The sequence below is a fragment of the Clinocottus analis genome, unplaced genomic scaffold (assembly GCF_023055335.1).
Source record: "Clinocottus analis isolate CAN_PGR_092001 unplaced genomic scaffold, fCliAna1.0.p SCAF_23, whole genome shotgun sequence".
Lineage (NCBI taxonomy): Eukaryota > Metazoa > Chordata > Actinopteri > Perciformes > Cottidae > Clinocottus > Clinocottus analis.
Genome location: NW_027175965.1, coordinates 328746 through 356578, shown reverse-complemented (window position 1 = coordinate 356578; position 27833 = coordinate 328746). Strand labels below are relative to the sequence as shown.

General features: G+C 41.5%; 3 protein-coding genes across 4 annotated transcripts; 2 read left to right on the top strand and 1 right to left on the bottom strand.

Moving 5' to 3' along the window:
• The first annotated feature begins 291 nt into the window (after positions 1-291).
• depdc1a (DEP domain containing 1a) lies at positions 292-8095 on the top strand. Of its 2 annotated transcripts, XM_068589988.1 has the most exons (12): positions 292-492; positions 1808-2073; positions 2166-2313; positions 3009-3133; positions 3305-3435; positions 3746-3793; positions 3931-4068; positions 4478-5479; positions 6715-6887; positions 7024-7200; positions 7495-7701; positions 7793-8095. In XM_068589988.1, exons 1-12 carry the CDS (start codon positions 439-441, stop codon positions 7925-7927), a joined length of 2604 nt encoding a protein of 867 aa, XP_068446089.1. In that variant the 5' UTR covers positions 292-438; the 3' UTR covers positions 7928-8095. The 2 variants fall into 2 exon arrangements, with proteins under 2 accessions (XP_068446089.1, XP_068446090.1); XM_068589989.1 differs by lacking the exon at positions 4478-5479.
• Positions 8096-10270: 2175 nt separating this feature from the next.
• Positions 10271-17949, top strand: LOC137793513 (retinal Mueller cells isomerohydrolase-like). The gene is made up of 14 exons (XM_068589715.1): positions 10271-10465; positions 11196-11278; positions 11918-12068; positions 12409-12516; positions 13231-13372; positions 13517-13664; positions 13768-13849; positions 13969-14101; positions 14604-14746; positions 14845-14974; positions 16225-16339; positions 16452-16546; positions 16663-16774; positions 17062-17949. The coding sequence occupies exons 1-14, from the start codon at positions 10455-10457 to the stop codon at positions 17205-17207; spliced, it is 1599 nt and encodes a 532-aa protein (XP_068445816.1). The 5' UTR covers positions 10271-10454; the 3' UTR covers positions 17208-17949.
• A 42-nt stretch (positions 17950-17991) lies between these two features.
• On the bottom strand, positions 17992-25352 carry si:ch211-198n5.11 (methylcrotonoyl-coenzyme A carboxylase 2). Its single transcript, XM_068589714.1, has 12 exons — positions 25292-25352; positions 23161-23325; positions 22603-22799; positions 22344-22522; positions 22094-22174; positions 21175-21353; positions 20859-21078; positions 20573-20664; positions 19803-19959; positions 19550-19672; positions 18941-19168; positions 17992-18830 (listed from the first exon to the last, which is right to left on the bottom strand). The coding sequence occupies exons 1-12, from the start codon at positions 25309-25311 to the stop codon at positions 18744-18746; spliced, it is 1728 nt and encodes a 575-aa protein (XP_068445815.1). The 5' UTR covers positions 25312-25352; the 3' UTR covers positions 17992-18743.
• Between the last annotated feature and the right edge of the window lie 2481 nt (positions 25353-27833).

The window sequence follows — 27833 nt, the reverse complement described above, 5'->3', positions numbered from 1 at the left end:
TTGACGGTTCCTTTAAGATGGTTAAAGCGCAGCCAACTGCGCTGAAGAAAGTTATTTGCATCATAGAAAAGTTTATCAATATTTTTTTATTTTTTTTTGATAGCGTTACACATTAAATTTAAATGTGTTTTCTTTCTTTTTGGAAGCAAAGACTGTAAAAAGCACATTTGTGCCGCTCGCCCGCATTGTGGCCATACTGTAAAACAGAACTGAGGCGGACCACGTGACCTGCGTGTCGTCCAATCCCGTGCCCAGAGAGCACGGCTCGTAATTTTGAACAGACGGAGAGCAGCCAGCAGAAGCTGCGTATCATCAGCGCTGCCGTTCATATCCCGGTAGCAACACGTCGGTTCAATACATCTTTCCCCTAGTGATGGATACTTTTTACCTTCTGTCATATCGGATTGAAGGGAAACTTTAAGCGCTGTATTTTTGTTGATGAATATGAGTTCTCGTGTTATCACCCCTGGACCTTACCGGGCCACCAAACTGGTGAGTTAACGTAGGTTGTTACGCCAGCTAACTAGCTAACGTTAATCCATGCACAAAGTTATTTCCAACCGCTGCGCTGCAGCTGGGTTGTTGGGTTTAAATAACTTCTTCTCGTGTTTATTGTCGTTTTTTTACGAGTACTTCCGGTTATGTAACATTAGTCTAGCGAAATTAGTGTATTATGTGTCACTTCTCCAATACGTGGCTTTTCCTCGACAGCTATTGCTGCAGATAACCTTCTACTGATTACCCTGAACGTAACACTCGCCAACCAAGTCATGTTTTAGTCTGAAAGTAATAATATAATAACACTTTAGAATAGATATTCACCCTTGAGAAGGCTCAAAAATAACTTTATTCATCGTGATCAATCGTTATTAAAGTTGTTGTGAACACGTATTAATATTTTGTCCTTTGGCGTGACGTCATCTTCTAATAATCACCTCTATTTAATACTAAGCTAATAAAACATAGTAGTCCAGCGCCTTGACAGTGAATTTCAGTTACCCTCTCTTTTTTAAAAGAAGCGTTACAATATTGACTTGTTTTGACACACCTTCAACAAATACAAGTCAGCCAGCTCGCTACTGAACAACATGTACACTGAGGCAGTAATGATCAGACAGTTTGGGTATGCCTTTGGTTCCAGGGCTGCAATTAAAAAAACATTTTCACTGTGCATAATAGCTTTCGTTGATCTTTTACTAAAATGTGTGAAGATAATGGGACCATTTGTCTCACTAATTACACTATTTCAGTTTTCAAATTGCTTGTGACCAAATGTTGACAGATCAGAGAAATTCAACTTGATTGGCTTCCAGGGTGCTAGAAGTCCTGAATAGTCTTAAATGCTCAAAATTCAAACAGATCGTCAACACTCTTAGTACAAAAGCCCACTTTACTGTCAATCTAATAATCCTTGACTCGTGGCCAACTGGAAGACCCTGAAGAAGACCACATGCCAAAACGCTGGGTCTTAGAGTAAATGTCTTTTATTCTTACAAGCACTGCTGGAGTTGGATCCCTTTAGGACCGCTAACAAATACGTCCAGCACTACTTGCTTTTCTCTGTTGTTTGTCTTGACTGTGGGGGACATTGTCTCAGAGCAGTGCTCAAACAAGTACGTTGTATCTTGTTTCCAAGCCAGAAGAGGTTCGTGAACCTCTTATCAAACGGCCTGCCTCTTCCTCCAGCGGTGCTCAAGGTGGACGCTGTCAGGAACGTCCCTCAGGACTCTCTGTCCTGGTTATTGACATAAATGCTGCTGTACATGAACTAGTTGGACTGCACTAACCCCGTCTGTCACTGTTTCAGTGGAATGAGGTGACTCAATTGTTTCGGGCCGGTATGCCCCTGAGGAAACACCGGCAGAACTTCCGGCACTACGCCTCCTGCTTCGCCGCCTCTGCCGCTGTAGAATGGATGCACCAGCTGCTGCGCTGCAACAGCAATTTTGGCCCTGATGTCACCAGGCAGCAGACAGTGCAGCTCTTGAAGAAGTTTCTGAAGAACCATGTGATCGAAGATGTGAAAGGTCGCTGGGGCACAGAGGATCTGGAGGACAACAACATTCTGTACAGGTAGGCAGCGTTTTGGAGAAACTTGCTTTGTAATCGCTGAAAACGGTACACACATTTACACGCTCTTTGTCCTCTCTTCCCTTACCCCCCAGATTTCCCTCCTCTTCCCCTCTGAAGCCCATTCCATGTTCCGCTTCAGGCTCGGCCCCTGGCTCTATTAAGAAAAGGCCCTCATTCAGGGACAAGGAAAGTTTCTTCCGGTTTAAGAATATCAAGAAGCAGCACGAGAAAGAGACACAGGTGAGTTGGACTGGATGGAGTTATTGAATCTAAGCACGGCTCAACACTGACCCTTCAAAGTGGTGCCGTTATGGCCACCTGGCATCAGCCAACTGAAAATACGGTTGCCATTTTTAGACTCCTGGAATTTTGAGTAATTAAGATACTCTGCTTCCGTTAAATACTGAAGATGCGGCATCAAAGCTTTATTACAGTAACTGGACTTTTAAAAAAAATAATCTAACCTGTCCACCCTCAATTTCTGGTATACAAAATACCAGTAGTGCATCTGTTGTCATGTTCTTCACAGATCCTTAAAAAAAGAAAACAGCAAGTCGCTGGTTGCTTGTTTATCTGTTGTGTCTTTTTCAAATTTCATCATGTTGTCATCTCAACATGACATATTAAACTGACAATTAACAGAATTAATAATATTTAAATTTCACAAATGCAACAAATATTAAAAATAATGTGTTTCACAGTTTGCACCTTAAATCTTTTTATATATGAAAAAGTGTTTTTCGCTGATGGCAACTAAAAAAAGCCAAGAATTAATTCCGAGCAAAATGATGTACAACTTTATCTTAAGAATGACATCATCTCAATCAGTGGTGCTTTTTAAGGCAAATAATTTTTCCCCAGTCGCTGTTATAAATGACGGTATAAATGTAATAAATAATCCATTGTTTGGTTCACGCTTTGTTCGTGCCTTCCAGGAAAATGTAGACCCCGAACTCCAAGCAGCGAGAGAGTATCGTCCAATAGGAGAGCAGCAGGTGCCAAGACGAGAGCTCACGGTGGAAGATGAGCAGGAGATCTGGAGAGACATCACCCTGACCCAGTATGTACCTGTTACTTTTTAAAAATACAGGGACATTGCAAGTTTGTCAAAAAGTGGAATGAATTGGGAGAAATAATGTGATGCCTGCGACCTAAGCGAAAGTTGAAGTCTAATAATCAGAAAGCCAGGAAGATTTATTTGTGTAACTAAACCTTGTGTGTTGTGTTTCAGCCTGCAGAGGATTCTGGGCGTTGCGTCTCTTGACGAGGTTTTAGACCAACGTTATGTAAACCCACAGAACATCATCCATAATATGACCAAAGTCAACAAACACGGAGTGGTCACACTGAATGACAAAACCAGTAGGTTTATTTATTTATATATACTGCTGTATCAACAAAAAACTATTCCATCACAAGAAAGCATAAAAACCATAATGTCTTTGTCTTCTCACTTTGGCCCCTTTACCATGTAAGCTGCTTACTTTTGAACTGTGGTGTTACACATGTTATGTGTACAGATTATAAAGCCTCCCCCCCACTCCTCCTGAGGTAAATTTGTATTTGTGATTTTGAGGTTATATAAAATCAACTGAATGGTCCACTAAAAGATGAGCATCAGCCACACAAGGTAAATTATCCAACCCGTCTAACCTGCTGCTCACCTCTCCAGATGACCTTCCACATTGGGTTTTGTCTGCTATGAAGAGCCTGGCCAACTGTGAGTTTTATATATTTTTTGATTGCTGCATCATTTTTTTTTGACATTTGGATCCCATTACAGAAAAATGTAGATTCTAAGATTTCCAGTATCCTTCTTTCTCCCAGTAGCTGCTTTAACCTGCTGTCTATTTCTAGGGCCGAAGTACGACAGCGCTCAGCCGTCGTATCCCGGCTTTGAGCGAGACGTCTTCAAAACGGTGTCCGACTACTTCTACAGTCTTCCGACGCCCGTGCTCACTTACGAACTGTATGAACTATTTATCAACGTCCTGGGTAGGTATCGTGGACCAATTTCAGGAGGCCTCTTCCTCATCACGGAACAGCTGTTAAAGGGACAAGCTTGTAAAGGTCTCAGTTTCAGTGAATGCTGCTGTGTTTCACGGAAATAATGCTCAAACTGACAGGTTTTTCTGCAGGATCTCTGACCTCTAACCATGCCTTTTGACTGCTAACAGAGGTTTTGATTGTTGTCACTTCTGTGTGTCGTGTCCTAACAGCCTCATGAGCAGCGGCTCTGTGTCCATGCCTGTTATGTGTTGTCTCAGAGCAGCTGATGGTTCTCTATGTTCAGTGAAAGTTCGAAAAGACTAAACCCTCTCCCTCCCCTTCACTTTCTGCTTGCATTGACCCCCTCTCTGCCTGCCCTGCTTGGCTCTCTCTCTCTGTCTGCATCCTCTCTCAGTGTTTTGTGGCTACGTCGCGGCGCCCACAACACACCAACTTGGGAAACGCAAGAAGCCCGACCTCCCGTCAGCCCCCCCTCCAGCGAAGAACTCTTTCCGCTCCACTGAATGTCTGCTCCTGTCGCTGCTCAGGCAGGGCACGTGCGACGAGACCGAGTCTCCAATGGGAGAGGTGCTTGGCGGGAAACTTCAGTCGCGGCTGGCGGGGCTAAAAGGAGCCGTTGCCAGCAGAGGTGACGGTCAGCTGGGAGGCAGCTGCTCAAGTCTGAGTATAGCTGGTTTCACGAGGCCTCAAACCAAGAGTTGCTCTCTGGAAACTATCCTCGATGACTCCGCCCCTCTCACCAGGCAACAGCTGTTCTTGTCCAACGACAGCCTGGCTTCCTGTGCCTACGGCAGCACGAGTCACGATAACAGCACCCCCATGACGACGGCCCACAGTCCCACTGACTTGACGTCAGTATCCAAAGCGACCCTATTCACGGGTGACGATGCTCCAGCAGGTACAATCAGAAGCAGACTCTCTGTAGCTGGCCTGTCGGCGGCACACAGGTTGCGTTCATCTCGGCCACACAGCACAGGCAGCTGCCTGGACATCGTCATAGAAAGCAGGGAAGAAGATGCTAAAGAGCCCAAGTTCCAGGGTCGCGCAACCAGCTGCCTTGACGTGAACACTCCTGCGGACCGGCATCACTCCTCAGCTTCACGTCCTCCCTCGCTGTACTCCCACCTGCCCTCCTATTCCTCCTTTCGTCTTTTTTCCTCCTTCTCTTCGTCCGCTTTGGCAAAAGCACAAGACTCTCGTGCTACTCCAGGACCCAGTGGGCCCAGACCCGCCTGCAGTACCTCTAATGTGTGGACGCTCCCTCCACCCGCTGTTGTCCGGCGCTGCATCAGCTCGCTGGATGTGTCAAAGCCGCCTCGACCCGCTTCCCTGTTCAAAGCGTCTGTCTGCGTGCCCACCAGCATCTCCCAGCACCCCCAACCCAAACCCGAGCACAGTAAGACCGTTTCACCTCTCTACCTGTCTGCTTGTCTCTTGTTGTCTAATCAAACTAACTCCATCTAACATCTAACCACTGTTGGAATGCATACATTTAACTCGTAAATACAACTCCTGTTGAACTCAAAAGGTGAAGTTGAGTTGAAAATGTGCAGACTATGATTTCACTTTTTGGGGGGTCTGTTGTTTAACATTTCTGCGATTCCCTTAAACAAATTGACAGAACAACTAATAAAAGAAGGCACTAGCTCAAGGTGCACATTTCATCAACTGCTGCTTTTGATTCATGAATTGCACGTTGCAGCGATGTGTCACGGTCCTGCTTTAATATCTCCTGGACCGTGGACATTTCAGTGACGGATCCATTTACAACATTTGATACAGGATGAGTGTTGACAATACAAACTCATTGGATGGGAGATCTATTTGTATATTTGCTGTTCGTTTTAATACCCATAAAAACGTAGCATTCAGTATGCCAGGAAAAAATACTTTAGTATGTCTCAATACATATTATTTAAAATGCTGTCACAAAAAATACCAGGACGACCCGCCCGGCATGCTTTACTGGCTATTCTGACTCCTAATGAGTGCACTGGATATGTGAGCAAGAGGGTCAAGGTTCAATGTTATGAAGAAGTAGTATGAATGCATTACATACATGCGACAGTGTGTCCTCCCTCCCTCAGCTGGAATATAAATCCCAGCCACCAGTAGCAGCAAGCAAAGACGTCCACAGGAAACAGGAGATGGTTCCTGCCCACTGCAATAAGCAAGGACTTCACAATAAATCACCTCTGACCAAATCAATCACACAACTATAACGTTGTTGTTTGTTTCTTTACACTATTCCTTGGTTTAATTTCATACTATTATGTTTTCTTAATTTATTTTCAGGATAAATAAATCAACTATCTTTGTAATACAAACATGTCTTCCAATAACAACTTTTGTTAGTGGATCTGTGTCATGATGCACATTCCAACAATAGCATAATACAAAACATTTGTTTTTAGAAATCTTACCTTACTCATCTTGCGCTGTAGCTGTAGTTGATTAACTTTGTCATCCATCCATCAATCCATTCATTTGTCTGATTGACTGAATGTGATGTAGCAGTGATGGATGGATGAGGCCACAAGGAGTGATTCTAATGCCGTTTGTTATAGCCTTCACCTGTCTCCATCATCATTGTGTGTGTGTGTGTGTGTGTGTGTGTGTGTGTTTGTGTAGGCCTTCTTCAGCCTCAGTGTGAGCGTGTGGCCATTGAGGCCCTACAGCTCTGCACCCTCCTCCTTCCCCCGAACTCCCGCAGGAAGTTACAGCTCCTCATGAGGATGATGTCGCGCATCAGCCAGAACGTGGACATGCCCCGCCTCCACCCCGCCATCGACACCCGAACACTGGTGAGGCACAAAACTGATGGGAGAAGGATGGGAGGTTATTTTCTTTATTGAACCAGCACCAATTTCCTCCCTGCAGGTCAGTGACATATTGGTTAGCTGTCTTTTTACATCTTTTTTTGTATTTTCCTCATTCCAGATGGTTCACACGTTTTCCAGTTGCGTCCTGGGCAGCGCAGAGGAGTGTGATTTGGACGAGCTGTTGGCGACCAGACTGGTTTCATTTCTAATGGACAATCAACAAAGCATCCTCACGGTTCCAGAGTACCTGCTCAGTGCCATCAATGACCATATACAGTACCTGCGCGCTGTACAGGTACGCCCGTAAACTGACAGCATATGGGCAACTTAAACCACATGCACGAATAAATAGTTAGTTATACATGCATTGTGTTAGAAACTGAGACAGCTTTCTTAATGTTTAGTCTATGGAGGTTATTTTGAGATAGTTTCATAAATCTAGTCAAAGTATAGCGGACCATGTCATTTGTGAACAGTGTGGTAAACGCTGGCGATGGGAAGGTTTTAATAGCTAAATGAAAAGCTTTCAGCAAAGTGGGATTTCATATATATACATAATTCTTTTTTTTTGTCCCTCTCTCGACCACAGGTCCCAATCGATGCAGTTTCCCATGTTGATGGCGGCGATCCAGTCTGCGTTCCAATGCCCATGTACGCCTTCTGCCGTCAGATCAGCGGCGCTGAGTTTGAACAGCAAAAGCTGACGTCGTCCCAGAAGGCCATGGAGGAGTTGCTGGAGATGCTGCTGACCGACCAAAAGATGAGCGAGAAGGACCGTCGCAAGAAGCTGAAGCAGGTAACGGACCCGGGTCCTCATGAAGGATTCTGCAGCGGAACTTGGAAAGGGAACGTCGATCACTCAGTCGTATTGTCTGTCTCTGCTTCAGTTTCAGAAGCAGTACCCAGACATCTACCGTCGTCGGTTCCCCCTCTCAGGCGAGGAAAACAAGGCCGACAAGCCAAAGATTAAACCTCCACTCTTCAACATCAGGAAGACCAAAGCGTTCAGCATCAGGAACTAAACTGAGCTCACAGGTTGTCGCCATCGTAGAAGCCAGTCGTTCTTGCTGCACTGAAACTGCACTGATACTAAGAGTGTGTGTGTGTACTGTGTGTGTGTGTGCGTGTTTTTTCTTGGAGCAGTTCACATTGGTTACTGTGTTCAAATATAAACTTTTTGATGAAGCAGGTTTTTTTGTTAAGTAAAATCGGTACTCCCATTACCCATCTCCTCTATTACTAGTTGATATTGACGTGTGTGTGTGTGTGTGTGTGTGTGTGTGTGTGTGTGTGTGTGTGTGTGTGTGTGTGTGTGTGTGTGTGTGTGTGTGTGTGTGTGTGTGTGTGTGTGTGTGTGTGTGTAAATCTTGTGTGATCTTGGGAGAAAAATGATGTGCAATGTTTAAGATCCCTGGTCTATATGGAAATAATTAGATGGTAGATGTGTTTATTTATATGCCTGACAGCATTGGGAGCAGTGGTGGATTGGTATTTCTGTAAGGTGTCTATTGTCAAGTTAGCTGTTTTATAGACTTTTATAAACATTTTATATCGTAGAATCTCGAGTTTTGTTTGAAATGAACTAAACCTTTATTCTCAAAAATTTCATTCTTGTCTTTTTCTTCCTCCTGTTGTATTTTTGTGTGTCGTGGGCTTTTTAAATGACTTTTATGTTAAGTCTTTAGTTTCTTTTGATTTTCAGTTCATTTTATTCTCTATATAACTCAGTTATTTTTAATTGGAGCTTGTCCTTCCCAGTTTCTTTTATTCCTCGAGTTTGTCTCGCACTCATCTCAGCTTACTTCATTTGATAGAGAAATATTGTTGCCAAGGATGTTGGCATTGCAAATTGCCAGCAAGCATGTGGCAATAATTAAAGTTGTTCATTTATACTTATTTAATGCTCATTAGCCTCCACACCACATGGTTTCACCACACGGTCGTCATATTTGGGATAAATGGTTACCGATGCTTGTGAATACAACCTCATGAATGATTTGAAAGCAGTGAAGTGGCTGTTTGTGTTCCCTCTATTCGTTTCTCTGACGGATGCTAAAAGGTGTTTGGTAAACAGAAGTGCAATACAGAACCCATATTACAAATGTCTGAAGTAACAGCTTTTTTTTCTTTTTGTATGCATCTTATATGAAGTATTATTTTTTTCCCTATTATGTTTGTCTATACCTCAGAGTGTGTGTGTGTGTGTTTGTGTGTGTGTGAGACCATATGTGCTTTTACAGAGAGGTGTTATGTGTTTTTGTCCCACACAGTTTCACTCTTCCTCTTCATTGTTTACTATGCAAAGTCCTGGGGAATAAATCTATTAAGCCGTTATATTTATGTCCCGTTTTCTAGTTTGAAACCATTTGTGTGAAATGATGCGTGTGATGTGCCATAAATACTGTACACACACTGTTTATTACACCTGGTACTAATGTTGTGACTGGTATTTGGTGTTTTTCCGTTTTGTTTACGTGTGTGTGCGTGCGGTCATTGGGACACACAACTGGAAGGTTTTAATTAAATCCAGTTTAATCCAATTATCTAAATGCTTCTTCACTCAAAATGTCCTACTAATCTGTTTATTCCACTTTGAAAGTTGCTTTTTTTCTTCTTCCTAAACCAGCTCCTTAGAAATAAATGGAAGTTCAATGCACAGTTTGTTTCATTGATTTCATTACAGTGATTTAGCGGTTACTTTCTTCCAGTTAACTGTCAGTCATTTAACTTCTTCTTTTTGTTTCCACAAATCTACTGACCTCAAAGCTTTGACTGTTTATTCAAGAGTACGAGAGTATTGGTATGTCCAGTAGTTTGTTTGCAGGCATCAGTTTGTCACCCAGCAACACACACACACACACACACGATGGATTACTGCTTCATTCAGTTGAATTCACCCTTTCCTTCCTTCTGTTCAACTGTAATTTATCAGAAATGACTGACGACTCAAAGAAATGGACGTGACCAATCACTTACTCTCCCTCTCAGAGAAAACTCTGTTTCTCCTTCTCCTCCTCCGGAGCGCCACTTAAAGTACTTTGAGTGTTTGTCGAGGCCGCCTGCAACTAATTAGACAGGATTTCTCTACATGTAAGTCCACGCACAAACAGCGACCCCAGAACAGCGCTTTTTAAGCGCTGACTTTATGAGTCTGACCCACATCATCTGCCTGTTTGTGAGTGTTTGTGCTCCCAGGTGGACAAAGACGTTGGTTCGGGGCCAGAGGAAGGGAACATTCTGCATGGAGCTGCCGGCCAGACGCCTGAAAGGAGAGGAGACAAAGCTGGCTTGTTCTGCTCTGGGTAAAAGACCAGAGGAGGAGGGTGGGAGTGGAGGAGGAAGAGCGGGAGAAGGGGAGAAAAAGACAGGAGGAGACGGAGATGCAGAGAGGCAAGATGGACAAGGGAAGAAGAGAAGGAGGTACATGAGAAGAAAAAAAGGGGGAGGGGTCCATAATTCCTCCCCCTCACCACAGGAAATCTGTGGTTTAAATACCAGCCACAGTCTCTTTCTGCAGAAAAACAGTCTGCCCGAGGAGCATTCAGCAGCATGGCCCGCCGGTGAGGGAAACTTTCTTGCTCTTTTCGCAAATGATCTTTCATGTTTGAAGTTCCGTTTCTTGAACAAAAGAAGAAAAACAAGTTTTTAAGGGTTCAATTTGATTGATTCTCAGGAATGCAATAAGAGAAAGCAGCCTGTAGGCCGCACGCGGTGTGATGTGACATTGTTTTCCTTGGAAGAAAAAAGGGATTTGAGACTGAGTCGGTTATTACAGTTTTCCACTGGATCTTGTTTTTCTGTAAATGGGGAGAAAAACTGAACCAAACTCAAAAGTGAAGAAGAAAAGATTCAAGTAAAGGTGATTGCTGCAACAAGGAGGGAGAGAGAGAGAGAGAGAGAGACTATAAAACCTTGAACACGCATGTTGTCCTGGTTTTGTGTTATGGAAATTAACCTTTTCAATCTCCTTTAAATACATGTGAAAACACATTTATTAAACAGATACGTGGAATAATTGAATTGAATAGACAGAACTCTTTCACCACAAATGGTTAGGAGGTCTGATCCAGAAGAACAGTCTTATATACATGCAAAAATAGATTCAAATTATTATTTAGAGTGCAGTCTTTGCATGACATGAACCCCAATGATCAGTGTCTGTAGCCTACGTTTGGAAGATATCACTGTATTTAGAGAAAGTCCTGATTTAAAGGTTTAAGAGTCACAGTCTTTAAAACCGTCATGTTGTGCAACTGCTGCACAAATTCATGGTTGTGTTTTCCTCTCAAGTGTGGAGCATCCTGCTGCAGGCTACAAGAAGATCTTTGAGACGGTGGAGGAGCTGAATGAACCGATACCTGCTGAGATCAGTGGTATAAAAGAGAGTGGCTGCTCTGTGTTTCATATTTTTCTTTTTGCCTTTATGTCCAAGCAAACAATAGAAAATCTTAACCAAGGCATTTGACAGGGAACCTGATGAATTGCTTTTAAAGGAATAGCGAGACATTTCCGGAAATGCATTTCTTCTCTTTCTGACCAAGACTGCCATGTTTGTCTGACAGCTACAAAAGGCTACACAAACACGCAGGCACAACTCAGGATTTTCATCAAAACTGCTTCTGTCTATGTTTTCATCATACTTTATTGCATTTAAATTTGGTGGCTCATCAGATTCTGTGAGTCTAGAAGATAAATTGTATTTAAAAAATGTTTTATGTTAATGCTCTTTCTGCTGTTATAGGAAATAAAAGTTCTGACCCTCTCTAAATACTATGGAGTACCTATTGTAATATCATATGTGATATAACATGTGGTAAAACTGTTCTTTTGCGTGACGGTATTGCAACTCAAATTCCCCTTTAGGTCATATGTTCTGATAGGTCACAGAAGTGGGTGTAACACTTAGCTGGTTAGCTTAGCACAAAAACTGAAAACCCAAAACCCTGTCCAAGCGCCGTGTAAGGATTGAAAAGTGTGTGTGTGTGTGTGTGTGTGTGTGTGTGTGTGCGCAGGTGTTGTACCTTCATGGCTGGGCGGCAGTCTTCTCAGGATGGGTCCAGGTCTTTTCGAAGTGGGTGGGGAACCTTACTACCACCTGTTTGATGGACAGGCTCTTATGCACAAGTTTGACCTGAGGAAGGGTCAGGTGACCTACTACAGGAAGTAAGAAGACAAACTTGTCCGTCGTCTTATGTGTTCTTCATCCCCTCCTGTGTCCTGTGGTTCTGGGTCGAAGGTTAAGTGGGTCCAGGAATGTTGCAGATATTTCATGACATCTGCATTGTGTTAGTGCAGAGGCGCCAGCAGTGTTGCGCAACTGGGGGAAATAGATGACGGTAGACAAACACAAAACTTTGCTGGCAGACCATAAACATCCGTCATCTGTAGAATCGGCAATGTGTGTTCTGGAATTTCAAACTACGTAGACAGTTTGCTGGACCATGAATCCATCACCTCTTGTGCCCCTGTGATTACCTGACACGTGTGCGATCGGTCCGCTCAGGTTCATCAGGACGGATGCGTATGTTCGTGCCATGACGGAGAACCGGGTGGTCCTCACTGAGTTTGGAACAGTGGCCTACCCAGACCCCTGCAAGAACATCTTCTCCAGGTGAACCACAAACACAGATGTCGTTGGATATGTGGAACAGAGTCATTCGCTGTCTCGAGGAAAGATCAAAACTACTTTCATATTCGTCTGTTAAATATGAAGCCGGTGGCAGTTTCTGTGTTGCACTATTGGTCGACTGGCTTTAGTGATTTAACGACCTTAATTGTCAAAGTTTTGAGAACATTGTTTGATTGTTGTTGGTAACATTGTTTTTATTACCATTTGTCCTTCACATTTACCCCCACATTACCCTAAATGTATAGTCGACTTTCTTAAATATGAAACTATAAGTCATGTAATCAATTAGTTGATTGACAGAAAATTGATCAGAAACTATTTTGATTATCGGCGAATCATTTGCTAGAAGCTATTAAACTGAATATATTTTGATATTTGGGATGTTTGGTGGGAGAATGTGAACTTGAGCTCTGGCTAATTCTGATGCACATTTCTTTTGACTTACTCCTGACTTTTATGGATCAAATAAATACATACAAATCTATGAATTAATCAAGAACACTGTTTTTATTATTCAGTGTTCCATTGATGTAATCAGGCTTATTGTTAATCATACAGATGTGTTACTCTGTACATATAATAATAGATCCAATGACCCACAGTGTTCACATACTGTAATATTATTATCAAAAGCATTACTCACATGAACACGTTTGCTTTGGTTATTAACGGATTATCACCTTTCCTTGTTTTTAGATTCTTTACGTACTTCAAAGGCATCGAGGTGACTGATAACTGCCTCGTGAACATCTGTCCGATCGGTGAAGACTTCTATGCCGTCACAGAGACCAACTTCATCACTAAGGTTGATCCTGATTCGCTGGAGACTTTAAAGAAGGCGAGTGCTGACCGGTAGACATCATGTGTTCACATCTTTAGGATAATAGATCTGGTAAACCCTCATCAGTCTGGTTCTTTCCTTATTCACATTCAGTCTTTATGTGTATTACATCTCTGTCTTGTGTGCTTGTATTTATGTCAGGTGGACCTGTGTAAGTACCTCTCTGTGAATGGTGTGACTGCCCACCCCCACATTGAAGCGGATGGTACAGTCTATAACATCGGCAATTGCTTTGGCAAGAATATGAGTCTGGCTTACAACATCATCAAGATCCCGCCTCTTCAGAAAGGTGAGGAAAGCGAGTCAGCGGGCTGATTATTTATTCATTTTTATTATGTACACACTCACAAGACAATATATATTACACACTATCTATCACTGTGGCTTTCCAGACAAGTCCGATCCCCTGGAGAAATCCCAGGTGCTCGTTCAGCTGCCCAGCAGTGAGAGGTTAAAACCCTCTTACATGCACAGGTACAGATGTCTCACGATGAACAACTAATGCAGTGAATCCCCTCCCCCACCTCACCACTGAAGATGATGCCACTGCTGCTCATGGATCCCTGTGTATCTCTCTGCTTGTCTGTCTGTAGTTTTGGTAAGACAGACAACTATTTTGTGTTTGTGGAGCAGCCAGTGAAGATCAACCTGTTCAAGTTCCTGTCAGCTTGGAGCATCAGAGGAGCCACGTACATGGACTGCTTCGAATCCAACGACAGCATGGGGGTAGGCCGGGGGGGGCGGGGCCAAAACCTGTGTATGAAGAGACACTTGTTGTTGGTCAATCAAATACAATCACAAAGAGAAACATGATTACAAAAAAGAGATGCAAAAAGTCCATTAAGTGACACAAACACTAAAAAACAAAAGACAAAGAAAACGGTGACAAAGAGACACATAGAGACATGTGTCCACCAGCAGCCCATTGTTTTATATAATGTACAAGGATGTAGGCTATTTGGAGTTACCAATATTATTATTATGTTATTTATTGATATTATGTATCATATCAGGATATTTAAAGTTGTGTACCTGCCATTTATTTATTACGCTATCGTAATATTTTTATTTTTGTTAATTTTACAAATGTGTCCCCTCTCTTTAAATCTGTTAAAAGTTTCTTAACTGTGAGGGTCGGAAGCCGAATGTTTATTGATTACATGACTGCATCTGTTCATATTCAGTGTGTGTGTGTGTGTGTGTGTGTGTGTGTGTGTGTGTGTTGTAGACATGGTTCCACCTGGCCACTAAAGACCCAGCAGAGTATCTGAGCAGCCACAAGTTCAGAACGTCAGCTTTCAACATCTTTCACCACATAAACGCCTATGAGGAGGAGGGATTCATCGTGGTCGACCTCTGCACGTGGAAAGGGTGAGGGTGACTTTCACGCTGTGTCTTTGCGAGTGTTGTACAAACACTTAAGTTGTCCCACCCTGATATCGGCCTCTCCCTCTTTTTTTTTTGCACAGTCATGACTTTGTGTATAACTACCTGTACCTGGCCAACATAAAGGAGGAGTGGGAGGAAGTGAAGAAAGCAGCGATGAGAGCTCCCCAGCCGGAGGTCAGACGATATGTTCTGCCACTGGATATACACAGGGTGAGGAAGCGCGCGTGAACACACGCACGCACACACACACACACTGCAAGTTAGCAGTGTTTACTTTTTGGTTGTGTGTTTATGCTGAAACATGGAATGCTGGTGTTGGAGGTCTTCTTAAACTAATGATAGATGTATTTTCTGTCAGTAAACATGTTGTCTGAAAATGTTCAGTCAATCCCTCTCACCTGTCACCTGAGAAAGTTAACATGAACCAACGGGACCACATGACCCGACCCCTCCACCTCTGGTGGATTAGATAGAGGACATGGGTGCTCAGTTAGCTACCTGGCTAGCTATGCTATCTCCAGAGCGGCCATTTTCTCTAACCAGTGTAATGTTAGCATGAAAGCATTGTGGAATTACCACGGTAACTAGCTAACTAGCCAGCTGCTAAATCAGTAATTTAACAGCTTAATCCTTAATGCAACCACTCACAGGGTAGGAAAAGTGCATTGCTAACGCCGAATAAGTGTCAGCTTTGTTCGTAAACTTTTCTGAAACCAGTTTTGCATTAAAGCATGGTGGAGTTAGCCAATATAGCTAATTGCCAGCTGTCTGCTTGTTCGCCTGCTAATTCCACCAAGCCTTCAGGCCACACTGGTTACAGAAAGCATTATTGATTCTGGCACCCAACAACAAGCAAGATCTCATTCCCCATGTGTAACTTTAGTCCACTACTCTGAGGTGATTTGTGTTTGCTTCCAGTATTTCCTTTGTTTCTATCGGCTAGATGATTAAAAAAAGCAAGTAAACATTTCTTTGGTACCTTTAAGGTTAAAAAAATAGAAATTAAATATATATATATATATATATATATATATATATATATATATACACACACACACACACATATATATATATATATATATATATATATATATATATATATATATATATATATATATATATATATATATATATATATATATATACACATATATACACATATAGCAAATTGATTAAATTATTTTAGACCATATTTATGTACAAATAATCCTAAATACCTGCATGCCATCATTTTGTTTGCCATCAAATTCGGTTTGTATCATACAAACAGAATTAAAATGAGGTTTTATTAACATAACTAATCTGAAGTGTAGTTTCAAAAGGTTGTTCAAATAAAAATGGAGTGCTCATCCTCTATCAGTATTTCACTCGTCAAATGTTCTATATTTTCTTACATTCCTCTTGAAAATACCCCTGAAACTTGTGTGTACTTCCACATTTATATTTGTGTGTGTTTTTAGGAAGAGAAGGGGAAGAATCTGGTGTCTCTGCCCTACACTACAGCTACTGCTGTTCTTCGCAGTGACGGCACCGTCTGGCTCGAACCGGAAGTCCTTTTTTCTGGACCAAGACTGGGTAATACACACACGCATTGGCAGCATGCAATCTCATTTAGTCTGCCCATTATTATTTTTATATGTTGTAAAAAAAGCACTATATACGACTCATCCTGCTGTCTCTCTGTCAGCCTTTGAGTTTCCACAGATTAACTACTCTTTGTGCAGTGGGAAGAAGTATTCCTTCGCTTATGGTCTGGGGCTCAACCACTTCATTCCTGACCGGGTAGGAGCGCTTTTACCAAGAGACAAAGACCGAGTTGGTGCTTGTCTTCTTCCATCTGAAAAACAATCTCAATCTGAGACTGCTAGTTGTTTATTGTCAACTTGCTGTTCATGTAGATAGTGAAGCTGAATGTACAGACCAAAGAGACCTGGGTGTGGCAGGAGGAAGAGTGTTACCCGTCAGAGACGCTGTTTGTACCAACACCTGGAGCCACCGAGGAGGATGATGGTAGAACACACAAATGACACACACATATATGGGTGAAACATATATAGCATATTGTAATCATAAAGATTCATTGCTGAAATTAACACAAACTAGTTTATGAATTGACGTATGTGTTACTTCTGCCCTGAACTTTGAGATCTGTATTGAGATAAAATGTTAATGGCAGACAATAACAGCAACATCAAACAGTTAACTTTGAGTCTGTTGGGTTAATTGCAGAGAGCAAATTTTATAATTGTATGTGTTAAAGTTTGTACTAATCCACCCCGTCTGTCCCGGTGTTGCAGGTGTGCTGCTGAGCATTGTGGTGAAGCCGGGTGCCGAGATGCCAAGCTTTCTGCTGGTGCTGGACGCCATGAAACTGACGGAGCTGGCCAGGGCCGAGGTCAACGCCATCATCCCTGTGACCTTCCACGGCATTTACAAACCATGACCCGAACCTTCATCCCGACCAAGCCAAGACACATCCCAAATACACTATGTTCACTCTCCTGTAAGACAACTACAGGCTCTTTTCAATTAGAAATGGACTCCAAATACTAATACAAAGTTAAAGTGAAAAAAATGTAGGGCCAGCTGATTTTACTTGGAGCTATTAGTGTATGCAATGTACAGACACAGTGGGTTTCTTTGTTTATGAAGACAACTGAACAGCATCTTGCAGTTGGTTGATGAAAACAGTGCGTTTGTACAGAGTTTATATTACACCGTTTACGTTGCTTCTGGTAAAACACCTCAGCAAAAAGCATTTATTCCCTTTACAGTGTTGTATTTCATAATTATAGTTACTTACATATAGTTAAACCATCATGACACAATCCTTCAACGAGGTACAATTTAATCCAAACAGTATGTATTTTAAAGCTATTTACATTTTTCTTCTTTATAACACAAATCTTATAACTGTTTTAAGTGTAGTTGTTTTGATTAAAACATAATTTCATATAGATGCTTATCTGGTTTTGGAGAAGCTTCATCTCCTAGAAGAGTGGTGACATCTGTGTAGATTCATTTTTATAAAAGCAAGAGGGTGAACACAGCTGTATTCAGCCAGAAAGGATGAAAAAACTGTCTTTTGAAGACTTTCAATAAAATATATAAATTCCTGTTCAAGTTTAAATTTGAACTCAAGCATTATTTTTCCAAGTCATTTTTATGAAGGGATTGTGAAGAATATTTTTAAAAATGAACACTCTACATTGACTATCTACATGCTATCTAAATGTTCTTGCAACTATTGTAATGTTGGGGTGTAAGCAGCTTCACAGTGCTTCACTACTGTTTAAAGTAGTGAAGCGCATTAACATCAAAATATACTGCTGTGAAAACGTTTTATTTTATAATGTCCCCGGCATAAAAAACTACATTACATTAATCAATTTACTTTCATAGTCCACATTCATGACCTTCTGCAGGTCTAGGTCAAACCAACCAGTGAGAATGACTAAAATACCAATAACTTGAGTAGGCACTTTGGCAGGATTAACCCGTTCCTAAGAACTAAAAGGAGTGACTTTGTGCCAATACATTTCCATCAAGAAGTGTTAAAGAGGTATGCAGTGTAAAAACGGAGGTAGCCAGTAGTGAAATAAGATGAAAAATCTTATAAAAACCTCTGCATCGACAATACTGTTGTTTTTTTAAGGATGAAAGTTTGAAACATTTTATAATTAAATTCCCTACTTACTACTTTTCTTGATGCAATGTCTTCTTAGGCCACGCCTTCTCAAGTCTTTGTTTCTTCTCAGATTAACGCCGTCCTGACCTGCTCTTTAATATTCATCCTCTCTTGGACAGATTTGTTGTGATGGCGTATTCTTTCCATTTGGCAATAGTAGATTTCAAAGTCATGTCACATATCAGGTCTATTATTTCATTAGAATTTCACTCCACCAATTTGGACTATCTTTTGTGTACATCCATTAGAAAAGATCTCTGTAGCAATTCAAGTGGACAACACAACGCGCATCTATACACGCAGCAGTGGGGATTGTAGTTTCTCCGTAGAAAGCTGATACTGCTGCTGTTTGATGATGTCCAGGCAGTTTCGGAGAACCTGCAAACATTAACGGATTCAAACACATCGTTCAGTTCAGATGTCTTAAGGTCACCACTGAAAAGTCCAGAAGGTGAAGCCATTTAGTAACAGTTTTAACTAAATCTTACCCTCCTGGTGTCCTGGGGTAGAATGACTCCGTCATCCCAGAGTCTGCCGGACGAGAAGAAAGCCGAGCTCTCCTCCTTCAGCCTCATGTTGAGCTCCTCCACCAGCTTCTCCTTTTCCTCCTGCTCACCGTCAGCTGGAAGCAGGGAGCCGGCGTGACCCGGAGCCGTAATCGCCACTTTGGCGTTGGGCCACAGGAACAGGAAATTAGGGTTGAATGCCCGCCCGCACTAGAAACCATCAGAAAACGTTTTTTAAATCATTGTGGGATGAAATTAGGAATTCGACAAGAGCATAAAATATAATTAGTGTAAAATAGTAGTGATTGCATACAGTGTATGTTCTCTATTAACAAGCTGTTGATATTAGTTGTAAAAAAACATATTCAGGTATATTTCTGTGAGAAATATTGTAGGTACAGATAACTGTGGAACAAACAATGGCCAAATCACAGTGTGATTGCTATGAAAAAACATTTTTTTCTCTTGATGTCTGTCAAGGGCACAATGTATGTCCCTAAAGGCGACTTCATGTCTGCGTCGATAACGTTGCCTTTAAATTTTAGCGAAGATGGTGAGATTATCAGAAAACACGGTGACTGTGTCTCTCACCATGGCGTAGCTGTCGGCACCATGACAACCACCAATCACCACAGTGATTTTGGGGACCGAGGCACACGCTACTGCTGACATCATTGCACCCTGAGCCTTCAGGTGGTTACTGTTCGCCTCAGCCTGGGGGAGAGAGAAAAACAGAGAAAATACAAAAAAAAAATGCTTCCATCTAAAAGTCACTTTGGCTGACAGAAGTGTGTGTGTGTGTGTGTGTGTGTGTGTGCGTGTTTGTTTTACTGGGAGTCAATACCTGCGTCGTGGAGACAGTTGAGGCTGCTGTGGGTGCTGTGTTCTGGAGGAAGAGGAGGGGGACGTCTCTCTGGTCGCACAACTGGACAAAATGGCTCCCTTTCAGTGCGGCCTGGTATGACAGCTCTCCGTTGTTGGCCACTATTCCAAGCAGGTGGCTAACACAGTACATGTACACAAAAAACAAATACTCAAGAATAAAGAGTAAAACAGTTGGAGCCATCCTGCTGCTAAGGCTTAGTCTGGCCACTTGGCTGCTGAGTCAGTATAGATAATGCTTTCCGATACACACATCAGAAAACAACACAATACACAAACAATAATAATAATCAGTCCAGTCAAGCACATGCATGTGAGGCAGCTGGGCATTGGACAAGGGGGACAACTGAGGACATTTGTTTTAGGCAGCAGCTGAGCCCACTGAGGTCACTGCGTGTGTGAGAGTATGTGAGGGTCTCCCACCCATTTTGTATAATAAAGAAGCAATAACAGCAAGATCGTGGAAAATATACTTTTGCACCCAAAAATACAGAGATTGTATTTCCTATCCATACTGCATTTGTTCCGTGAGAGATTCAGGTGCATCACACAATCTGCTTGTAATATACGACTCTACAATAATCCAACATCTAGCAATTCCAATGACATTTTAATATAATATATTATTTGAACATCATTTACAACTTTAACTTGCCGTTTATTGGCTAAAGAAGTACAGTGTTTGTTGCCCGTGCCCTCACTACCTCAACCTGTGTTGATGTGTTTTTTTACCCATGAATCTTTGCAAAGCCAGTGATGAGTGTGGTTCCATAGCGAGCTTTGAACTCCTGGAAGCGACCCCCGTCTGTCAGCCGACTGACCACCTGAACGGACAAAAAACAATTAAATATAATAATTAAACAATATTAATAAAACATTTTGTTTAGTCATTTTTTTTGTGGTGTGTTTTTTTATGTGACAAACTCTGCATTTGGGTTTAATGGTTTCACGATTGGGCTTTTTTTCCCCCCTGACTGTTATTTACATAGGCAATTTGAAGTCTTTTTGCACACTGTACCATTTTAACATCCAGACTGTAGTCATAACTTTTAGGTGCGAGCCCCAGAAGCTCCACTGAATCATACAGCGGCTCCTCCTCAGCCTTCCTCCTCCTCGTCTTCTCCTCATCCTCCTCGTCTTCCTCGGGCAGTCGGAAGTTGAGGGTGGACATGATGTTTCTGGTGCAATCGTAAGCCTCCTTTTCTCCCACGGCAAAATGGTCCACACAGCCACTCACTCTGAAACCAGACGATGAATGAACAGACTCGGCTCAATCCTACTGTTATTTCTGGAATAATTGTATATTTTGGGGCTTGTTTGATTCAAGGACTTACTCAGCATGAAGCTGAGCTCCTCCCAGCTCTTCCGGTGTGACTTCCTCTCCTGTGGCGGCCTTAACAAGAGGCGGTCCTCCCAGGAATATGGTGCCTATCCGGTCCACCATCACTGACTCTTCTGCCATGGTGGGGATGTAAGCTCCACCTGCTGTGCATGACCCGCACACCACTGACACCTTTTGAATTATTCATAGTGTTCATATATATATATATATATATATATATATATATATATATATATATATATATATATATATATATATATATATATATATATATATATATATATATATATATGAACACTATGAATAATCAAAATTACTTGATTCCAGCTGCTCACTAGGTCTGACTATATATATATATATATATATATATATATATATATATATATATATATATATATATATATATATATATATATATATATATATATATATTAAAAAAAAGCAATTTAAGAGAGTGACATTTTTTCGAATTGCTAAAGCTGTGATTTGAGCAAATGTGGACTTTGTCTATTTTTCTAAATGATGTTTTATAAATTATTTAGAATTATTACATTTCTTCTTTTCCAGCCTTTACTGCACTCGTTCAGTGGTTGTTGGGGAAAAAAACAGAACCTCTAATATTTGCTGTTTCATGGCCTGTGAAATATGAGTGAACTCTACCCTGTGTGCGTCTACGAATAATATTTTGAACCAAGACACAGGGGCATTTGATGTTCCGACGTTTGTTGGACTTCCTCAACAAGAATAAAGCAGAAGTTGTGGTTATTTCAATGGTGAATGGCAACGCTGAAAGCGGTCGTCATCCAGACGCAGTACCTGGGGGAGTCAGTGAAATTCACTGAGCTTTGTGCGGCTACGGATGATGTTAGGAACCCAAACAGCAAGCCTTCCCTCCTTTATATTTTATTTACCTGTGGGATCTTCATGGCAGACATGATGGCTTCGTTATAGAACGTCCTTCCTCCATGGTTCTTATCGGGAAATACCTCTGACTGGACACACACACACACACACACACACACACACACACACACACACACACACACACACACACACACACACACACACACACACACACACACACACACAATTTCAGTGGACTTTGAGACATGATTATGATGATAAGCTCTTATTATGGTGTGTGTGTGTGTGTGTGTTTACCTGCAGTGGTAGAAAGCCTCCTCCACTGTCAACCAGGTAAACGCAGGGCAGGCGGTTCTGAATGGCTACATCTTGTGCTCGCAGCTGCTTCTTCACGGTGATGGGGTACGCTGTGCCACCTTTTATCGTGGCATCATGGGCAATAATCATGCACCACAGACCGTTAATCCTGCCAATGCCTGAAATGAAGCCAGCAGCTTATTATTATTATAATACAGGATTAAAGATACAGGTTGGCAGCTATATAGCGGAGTCTGACCGGTCAGGCAGCCGGCAGAAGGGATGTCCCCGTATGGCAAGCCGAAACCAGCGAATGGTGATAGCTCCAGGAAGTCCTCATCATCCAGCAGGAGGCGCAATCGCTCTCTCATCAACAACTTCCTGTTTCTCTGAGTGTGTCTGGCGATGGCTTTCTCCCCTCCACCTTTCCTTAACTTTTCACTCAACTCTAGGTACCTGACAGAGAGAGAGAGAGAAAAAAAAGAGAGAGAACAGAGAGACCCAGAGGGTGAGAGAGTAAGAGAGAAAGAGAAAGTGAGAGAACAGAGAGAGAGAGAGAACAGAGAGAGAGAGAGAGAGAGAGAGAGAGAGAGAGAGAGAGAGAGCAGAAAGTGAGAGAAAGACAGAACAGAGACAGCGAACACAGAAAGAGAGCAAGAGAGAGGAGAGAGAGAGAGAGAGCGAGAGCAAGGGGAGAGATAGAAAAAATAGAGAGGAGAGAGAGAAAAGAGAGAGAGAGAATGTATAACACACATTTAGATTAATAATGCATGGGGGTTAAATCAACTAGGTCTGATCTGGCGAGAGTAGGACCCACTGGTTGTGGCAGGCGTCGCTGTTTCGGAGGTTAGCTTCGTACACACGACGGTGGTCGGCCAGGAGAGGCTGCTCCAGCACCGGGAAGGCGCTCGGCAAAGCTTTCCTCTTCCCGGCGGCCGAGCTCACGCTGCGGACTGAACATCGGCAACATCGCTCTGCTGGCCTGCAACACACAGGAGATAAATAAACTAACTAAAGGGATCAGATCAGAATGAACAGGACAACATGGTGAAGAGAAGATGTGACAATAACACGGAAGCATCTGAAGATCTGTAGAAAAAAAGTAAAAGTATGTGTGTTATTGCCAGATTGTTAGTATGTTGTTAAGTTGCTATCAGCTTTCCTTGTACTGTAAAAATAATATGAATAACAAGACCCAACACGATGCAAGTACATCATCGGCTAGCACATGTGTGTTGGTTGGAGTCTTGGCCTTCTACTTCTGAGCCACAGAAATTAAAAAATAAGTAATTTTGATTGACAAATTTTAAAATTCTATATTGTTGCTGAACAACATAATACAGCTGGATGAATGTTGAAAAGTGATTTCTTAGCTGTGCAACAGGGTCGAGCAATTAATCATCCAAATCACAATTAATCATCCAAATCACAAGAGCAACCATTTCAATTGTAATCTACATAACGAACATAACTTACAAGCTGTAGCAAGTAAGAGTTAAAGCTGAGTATGTCACAGGTTCTAATGACGGCGGCCACCAGAAGATGCATCCAGCTGCTGCTGTTTAACTTTTTAGTTTGAGGTTCGGAAGTAACATAACAGCAGTTTAAGTCACCTTTATTAATATAAATGCCCGACTCTAATAGTATTGTGGATTGTCAAGCATACCACAAATAGCAGTTGAGTTTACAGCCAATTAACTTTTTTTTTTTTTTTAAACTGGGACAGCACTACTGTATAAAGAAAGAAGTTGAATTTGTGACTATGCTTATTACAAGTATATAAGAAAATATTATCAGTCACAAAATCTTTACCTCAAATTCTTAAAAAAAAACTATACAATTTTGTTGTTTTTATTCCTCACACAAAACAGCAGCACATTAAATAAGTAGTGAGCCTGTAGTCCACCTGTGACATCTCTCCGCTGGTAGAATAGTTAAAATGGCAAACGGTAAATACACTTGAAGGATCTTGTTGGAAAGCTTACTTGGGTGATACAGTCATGATTAAATAGTTTAAGAAGGCTTTATTTAAATACACTCATGATATTATAATGAATCATCACAGACAGATAAGTTTAGTGAATACCTTCGTCCTAATGGCGAAGGTATATACAATCAGTTATGGGGAAGTAGCTCAACTATGACTTGATAACAGTCATGCGTGTCATGTGTTTTAAATATTTGATCTGTATCTATCCTAAAATTGACGCGCGACCTTTACTTTGAAGGCGAGCCGCCTCTGTTTCCGGCTCTCCGTGATATTGAACGTGTTCATTCAAAGCCCCAGAAACGAACTAAAAAAAGATTTTACTCGTGTGAACATAAGTAGGCCAAATAACTACTACTAGCGAGAACTACAACTACTAGCTATACTTCGTGCACGGACCCTAGCTAGCAGCTGTTCACTACTTTCTATGGAGTCTTCGTGTTATTTTACTGCTAATACGTTTCCTTCTGGCTTGAGGGATAATTTGTCAGCTAAAGTTGTCAGTAAACTGTCGTGTTTCATACGCACACACGACGCGAGAACAACTACTTGTAATTATACCTCTTTATTCCTTGTGCTGTAATGAACTGTCTCCCCTCATGCAGACTCAGTCCCCAGGGTCTGCTTCCCACATTAACCCCTAGCGCGCCCCTCCTGTGTCCTGAGTCCACACATGAACACTTTCCCATTAACATCCCCCAAACATATATGAACATAAATGTACGAACAAACATTTATAACAAACATCACATACACGTCTATAACAATACACACGTCAGTATACACATTATATTCAAACCCGTGAATACGCTCAGTAATATAATTTTACATGCAGCCTTTGACGTGAAGTCACTGCACGGAAAGAAATGTAAGCCAAAGGTCGTACAGAGCTCCGAGTGCTCTTCAAGCATAAATGTGTGACTTTAGATGCATGGAAAATAAAATCTGTGCCGTATCTTACCTTATAATACAGCGGTACATCTTTACAGAGTACACTGTAACGTCTAGCCTTCTTAATATCGGTTTATCGTACGAGGCATTACTAATCGATCCCACTAGGCTCGTTCGAGATGAGCGAGTCCTGCGCGGAATCGATCACCGACGGTCGCTCCACAGTGCATGCCGGTTAGATTTGTGTCTTTAAAAAAAAAAAAAGATAATATATATAACACATTTCATAAATTGTCAATAAGAAATAAAATACGTAGATAATATAAGATTTAAAAAAGTAAAACAATTAAGATAAAATAAAAAAGGGGGAAACTAAGATACAAACAGCTTGTAAAACAACTCATTGTAAAAAACACAAAATGGGTCTTTAATCTGAATAAAACATGCAATATCTTTGACATTACTAATACATTTTGAGACATTTTCCTATAACCTTTTGGGGTAATGACAATGCCAAAAAAAGTGTGACTCGGTTTTAAGTTGAGCTGTGTAAAAGGTACAATTTATGTATAAATCTTCCTGAGAACAAACTTTGCAGGGTAAAACAGAAGCAATAGTGCAAACAACATCAGGGGATTCCATCATTTTCTGGTGGCTCATTTTTTTTTAGATGATTTATGGCAACATCAACTGCCTCTAAAGTGATTGGTGCAAAGCAGCGTGTGTGTGTGTGTGTGTGTGTGTGTGTGTGTGTGTGTGTGTGTGTGTGTGTGTGCGCGCGCGCGCGCGCGCGTGTTAAGCAGCCGATTTTGTGGATAGTCCATGAATGTGTAAAGCAATGCCAGGCAAGGCAAGGCAAGTTTATTTGTGTAGCATATTTCAACAACAAGGCGATTCAAAGTGCTTTACATAAAACCATTCAAAGCAAAACATGAAGCAGATTTAAAAACAGTTAAGAAAACATTGAAACAGTCCGAAAAAAAAATAAAAATAAAATGAATAAAAGTTGCAGTGCAGTTCAAGAAATTCAATGCAGTAGTGATATGCAGCAATTGAGTCTGGTTCAATTAAAGGCAACAGAAAAGTTTTCAACCTGGATTTCAAGGAGCTGAGGGTCTCAGCTTTCAGGGACCTTGCTCCAGATATGTGGAGCAGAAAAGCTGAACGCTGCTTCTCCATGTTTAGGTCTGACTCTAGGAACAGAAAGTACATGTTTCTCATCCATGAATTTGACCTTGGGAGTGTATGTTCAAGCGCCCAAGTCACTGTCTTTCAAAGATATTTCCAACAGTAACGTCTCGATGTGTGGCTGAATATATTGACTTGGCCTGCTGTGTCGTGCCAATGGGAGATTTACCTGATAAGATGATGTCACGATTGATGGATATTTGCACATCCAAGTTGACATTAGGAGCGGCTCCTTTCAAGAACTGGGTGAAACAGAATTGTTATCCTATTGTTATCCTTCCAGCCATTGTGGGGTTCCATCTGGCTCAAAGATCAACCTGCCCAAGACATTGACGGTGCGCTTCTACACTGCAATCACTGATCCAGCCTCTTCTCCTCCATCACCATCTGGTTTACTGCTGCTTCTGCCAAGGACAAAGACAGACTGTAATGTATTTTTCGTTCATTTGAGGGGGTGATCTGCTGCAATCTGTTTTCCCTCCAGGGCCTGTATACGCCTGTTGAGAACCCTGAGGCAGGAAAGATTGTGGCCGACCCCTCTCATCCTGCACACGCTTGTTTTGAGCCACTCTCCTCTGGCGAGAGGCTGCAGTTCATCAGTACTAAAATGCCACAAAATCATGTAAACATTTTTTATCCATATTGTCCTCATCATCAACCCCCCTCCCCCAATTATATGTACACTTCATATTGTGAACCTTTGCACATCCAAGATTGTCATATTTTAGATACTTATTAAATTATTTTTCATATTTATATTGTGATTTTTCTGGAATGGAATAATGAATGGCAGTACTTTGCTTATAATTGTGACGTCCTCTTAATGTGTTTATTGTAGCCGATGCACTGAATATGGCTTACGTGTGAACCTGATCTATAGACTCAACTGTAATTATATATCCTTGCCACTAGAGGGGACTGTTCTTTCACCAATTACTAAGTAGGGGTTCTGCCCAAAGACTGATTATTAAAACATTTGCAACATGAAAACGAAGTTGCCCCACATCCCAGTGAAATAATGTGCTGCAGGCTATGTCTCCTCATTAATATGAATTATTCTACCTGAATTAAAAGAGATGTTCTCAATGATGTCCCTTCCTATTTATGACCATTTAAGCGATCACATATGTTTTTTATGGGGGGTAATTTGATTTTGATAAACAGCAGATGTGTTTTGATAAATACATTTGCATCAGAAGGAGAGAAGACACTTTCTGTACACACTACTGACCTGAAGTAAAAGTAGACATTGTGTCCGCCTCTGGTTATTCTTGGAGAGGTCAAAAGACAGTGATCAACTAATTCAATGACAAAACTATTTAATTCATACATATTTGAATGATGAAAAGTAATAGAAAGTCATAGAACACAGCCTGCGGCCTTAGTTAATCTGAATGATTTTTACACTATAGCACTTTGAAAAG